General features: G+C 43.4%; 1 protein-coding gene across 1 annotated transcript; it reads right to left on the bottom strand.

Annotated features, from left to right (window-relative positions):
- Positions 1–3,424: 3,424 nt before the first annotated feature.
- Positions 3,425–4,494, bottom strand: LOC117964532 (G0/G1 switch protein 2-like). The gene is made up of 2 exons (XM_059004782.1): positions 4,353–4,494; positions 3,425–4,199 (listed from the first exon to the last, which is right to left on the bottom strand). Exon 2 carries the CDS (start codon positions 4,157–4,159, stop codon positions 3,827–3,829), a length of 333 nt encoding a protein of 110 aa, XP_058860765.1. The 5' UTR covers positions 4,160–4,199; positions 4,353–4,494; the 3' UTR covers positions 3,425–3,826.
- Positions 4,495–4,990: the final 496 nt, after the last annotated feature.

Below are 4,990 nucleotides of genomic sequence, written 5' to 3'. Positions count from 1 at the left end.
ATATCCAGTTGACTCCTTCAAAGGCATTCTCCGGGCGCTGAAACAATGGAATCAGTCATGCGCTGGTTACAATGGCTATCTTATCCTTGCCTTTCTGATACAGAGGGGACACGCTGAAATGTGATGCAAACTCCCTGCGTTCTCCATGTGCTATTCCTGCCTTCTGGGAAATGGAACAGCACTCTGTTAAACAACCATAAAAGCAGAGCTTCTAAGCAGAGCTTCTAACACATTGCTGTTTTAAGACTTGTTAATAAAACCCCAGAAAGCCCCTGTGTTCTGTGCTGTGGTTGTAACTTGCCCGTTGTCTTGCATCATCTGGTTTTAACTTGTCAAAAGAAGAGCTGGCTTCTGTGTTAAAACCCTAAAGGAAAGGTAGTTATGAAGTTAGACCTTGAACAGCAGCAGCCTGAGGCTAGCGTAGGTTGTCAGTCCAAAGTCAGTGCTAACCAGGGCTGGTGAAACCAGGCATACTGTAGATGTTATCAAAAGCATTACTGTGTTTTCTACCGTGCTAAGATGTGCAGTCTGTTATGATTGAACCACCTAATCTGAAATGTGTGTCTACTTGATTAGAGCTGGATATGATCAACTCATAGAGCACCCTGAGTGGTTTTATTATTATTATTTATTTCTTAGCAGATGCCCTTAACCAGGGCGACTTACAATTGTTACAAGATAACACATTATTTCTTACATACAATTCCCCATTTATACAGTTGGGTTTTTACTGGAGCAATTTAGGTAAAGTACCTTGCTCAAGGGCACAGCAGCAGTGTCCCCCCACCTGGGATTGAACCCACGACCCTCCGGTCAAGAGTCCAGAGCCCTAACCGCTACTCCACACTGCTGCCCGGAGCAATTATTGGAGCAATTTACTCTGCATTCCACAGCTCCATACAAATGTGTACAATTCCCCATTTATACAGTTGGGTTTTTACTGGAGCAATTTAGGTAAAGTACCTTGCTCAAGGGCACAGCAGCAGTGTCCCCCCACCTGGGATTGAACCCACGACCCTCCGGTCAAGAGTCTAGAGCCCTAACCGCTACTCCACACTGCTGCCCGGAGCAATTATTGGAGCAATTTACTCTGCATTCCACAGCTCCATACAAATGTGTAACAATGGTATTTCTTATCTCCCTGTAAGCAAACAAACCCCACAGCATGCATTTTAGCTCTGTAACCAGATTCCTTTTGGACAGCATGCACAGGCAAAACAGTGCGGCAAAAACACACTAAATAAGCACAGAAGAAGCCAGGTAAGACTGCACTTTTCTGAGGGATATTTCTGCACGGCCATGACCTCATCATGCCATTCCACCGGCACTTTCGTTCTCCCTACAAGGAGGAACACAGACAGCCTCAGAACTGAGGCTCCTGACTATAGCGTTATGAATTGTGATTGCATTCCTGCCTCTGCGGTGTGCTTTAGGTGTTACCTCCTGCACACACTGCCCACTGTATCTCTCCAGCCCATATGTCAGGGCAGTAAAGAGGATCAAAGCCAGTCTGACGCTGTTATCTGACTAGGAGGTCCAGGGGAGATAACAGCATCAGAAACCAGCATCTCCTGCAGAACTCCCCAGGAGTCCTGGGATTGCAGAAACACTCACTGTAATTCAATCTGAAGAAGTCTTTGAATCTCTAGTGTGTGTAGAGGGCCCTTGTTTAAATGGATTCCCGTAGTTGCCTGCACAGAATCCTTTCCAAGTTCTTTGTGAGTTCAGTTGGACAGACTCCCTGGCAGGCGCTCAGTGTAAACTCCGTCACAGATCATTCTGGAAGCTTCTACTCGCTGCTCTCAGCACAGAGGCTCTGGTTTTGGATCCAAACTTAGCACTCTGCTGCAGCATAAAACAGTAAATGCAAAGCAAATTGGTGTGCCCCATTGTAAAAGATTACTGCTGTAAAGCAAGGCAAATGCATAACATTGTGCAGTGGAACAATGCAAAAGCACAGTGGCATCAAGCACTGGCATACCTAGTGAAGCATTGGAAAAGCATACCACACTGTGGAAACCTTTTACAGAGTGCAAACTTCAAAGCATGGCTTAGAGAGATCCGAATAGAACACTGCATGTTCTTATCCTGCAAATAGAAAATGACAAATGATGTGCTTTTTCTGAAGCATTGACACGTTAAACCTGTTGTCAATCAGCTATACTGTGTCAGTTTAAACAGGCATAAGAACGCTGTCGAAGCATGAAAAGTGAATTTATATTTAAAAAAAATACATTTAGTATGTCGATTATGTGTATTTTACAAGAAAAACTGCGTGTTTTCAAAAAGGTCAATGCTGCATGCCAAGTAAAGATCATTCAAAACAGTGGCCTTATTTGCATTTCCCGATAGGAGCATTACCTCTACTCTCCAACAGGGGTCCCCGTTTTGCCCTTGTGGAGCTGCGAGTACGAGGCGCACAATGGGACAGATTTTCAAAAAATGGGACAGTTTTTTTAATTTTGAAAAAAGGAGCCAGTTGAAGTATTAACATTGCAAGAGCTGTGTGAAACAACGCTGGGGCATCTGGTACAGAGCGGCGAGAAGCTTAGCAGAGCAGCCAGAGCCCGTGATTATCTGTCAGATCTCCTTCTCCTTAACTCTGAGCACCAGGACGCACTGCGAAGTATCACACATGTTACTTCAAGACCAGCTCAATGAACATGCAGCACAACATGCAATCGTGGAACCCTTTTCATTTTGATCAGTTTATAACACAATATCAGTATAGCAGCTGGGCACGTTTTAAGTTACATGTAAGACCAGTAGTATCTCACATAGTGTTTTATCTTTTCACAGATAGGACAATGGCTATTGAAACTCACGTGATCTCCGCTTGTTTGCCCAAACTGATATGCAGCCGATTATTCTCAATCTACACTATTTCCATTGAAGCAGACTGTAGGGAGAATTATGTCACCTGGTTATTCAGGGTGTAAATTATGACGTGTATTTAAAATGTAGGAGTTTTTTAAACCCACCATAAATACAATAATAATAATAATAATAATAATAATAATAATAATAATAATAATGAGGAGGGGGTTGCCTACAAAGAATATATATATGGAGGCTGTGTGGTCCAGTGGTTAAAGAAAAGGGCTTGTCACCAGAAGGTCCCCGGTTTAAATCCCACCTCTGCCACTGACCCTGAGCAAGTCACTTAACGTCCTTGTGATCCGTCTTTCGGGTGAGACGTAGTTGTAAGTGACTCTGCAGCTGATGCATAGTTCACACACCCTAGTCTCTGTAAGTCGCCTTGGATAAAGGCGTCTGCTAAATAAACTAATATATATATATATATATATATATATATATATATATATATATATATATATATATATATATATATATATATATATATGAAAGGGAATCGCCCTGTGAGAGAGTGCTTCTGTAACCACAGTAAAAGAGACAAGTCATATTTAATAAAAAATATTTATTTGTTCAGTTGCAAAACAACAAAAAAAACCAGCATTTTGAAATATATATATATTTTTTTTCTCTTTCAGTATAAAACAAAAATTGTTCACATTTTAAACAGGTAACGACAAGTATAGCATTTTATAACCCCATATAACAAGGCAGTTTTAGCTTATGAATGGAAACTGCTGCACAGCAGCAATATTTGATAACAGTAAACCTTCCAGATCAGACTGAAGCGGCCGCCCCGCCAGACCCACGACTTTGTGAATTCATTCTCTTTCACGATCAGTCTTTTTAGTGTTGGGGATAAAGCGGGGTGCTCTCCGAATGCGCATGTCATATATGTGTTTATATATGGATATATGCATCTCTATAGATATTCTTTGCTTGGCTCGTGTCTTTAGGAGGCGTGCAGCCGGTTGGCAGTGCTTCTTTGTCCGGTAGTCGCCAGCTGTTTGCGACTGAAGGCTTTTTCTTTCTCCAGGATGATTTCGTGGTGCCGTCTCTTCTCGGTCTCCTCCGCAGCCCGGCGCTCTTGTTCCGCTCGGTGCGCCCCGTCCTCCTCCAGCGGTTCCTCCGAAGAGAAGGGGTGACAGACTGTCTCCACCAGTCCAATGACCACACCGAAGAACGCCAGCACGGTCCCCACCAGGTACACTTTCACCATCTTTCGGTTGGGCTTCTGGCTCAGCATCTCCTTGGCAAAGGGGATCAGCTCCTGCATGGTCTCCATTTCTGGGGATGTTTTGGTAGGTCGGTAGCTTTTGGATATTCTGTAATAATACATCACACAAAAAAAACAATTAGCGCCCGTGCATGACATTAGAATGACTCTACATGCATTTCCAAACTCATTGGAAGAGCTTTATTATGGTTTGCGTTTAAAGAACAACAGATCAAAACAAAATACATTGATATTAACTTACCAAATTGAATTCTTTAAGAAGACCTCGACTTTGTACTCCGTAGCAGTAGCAGTAGCGGTAGCTCTAGCAGTCGTAGTTATAGTATTGTCATCTGAAGCTTGTCTCAGTCTCTGGTGTCTGAGTATTGAATTGAGTCAATCTTCTCGTATTTAAAGCCACAGAACTCGTTGGTGACGCCTTCGTGTGTACGTGTTATGAATATTCATGAGGGTGGGCGGGGTTTGTGCGAGTATTCAGATTGAGCACGCGGAGAGCACGCAGCCCCACGAAGCATGCCGGAGTTGAGTCTCAGTCCGTTCCACATGCAGCCCTAATAGTAGGGGTGGAATTAACCCTTTCTGGTTGGAGGATGCAGCAAAACGACCCAACCCCCCATGCACTCCCACTGCGTGGGTTCCTACTGCTGCAAGCCCAACACACCGCTGTGTCCTGCATGATAATAGTCACGTACGCCAAGTCCTGAATTCGTTCCCAGGACCGGGATAAACACGGTTGAGAGAAACACATTATTACATGAGCGCGTGCGTTCTTTCTAATGTTCTTATGTGCAGCGTTTTTATAGCGTGCAACTGTTACAATGAACTGGGTATCAATTAAACGGGTTCATTGTGTTGGGGTTTATTTACAATATTTAATTC

The sequence above is a fragment of the Acipenser ruthenus genome, chromosome 30 (genome assembly GCF_902713425.1).
Source record: "Acipenser ruthenus chromosome 30, fAciRut3.2 maternal haplotype, whole genome shotgun sequence".
Classification (NCBI taxonomy): domain Eukaryota; kingdom Metazoa; phylum Chordata; class Actinopteri; order Acipenseriformes; family Acipenseridae; genus Acipenser; species Acipenser ruthenus.
Note: the sequence above shows the minus strand (reverse complement) of the source record. Positions and strands in the feature narration are given on the sequence as shown.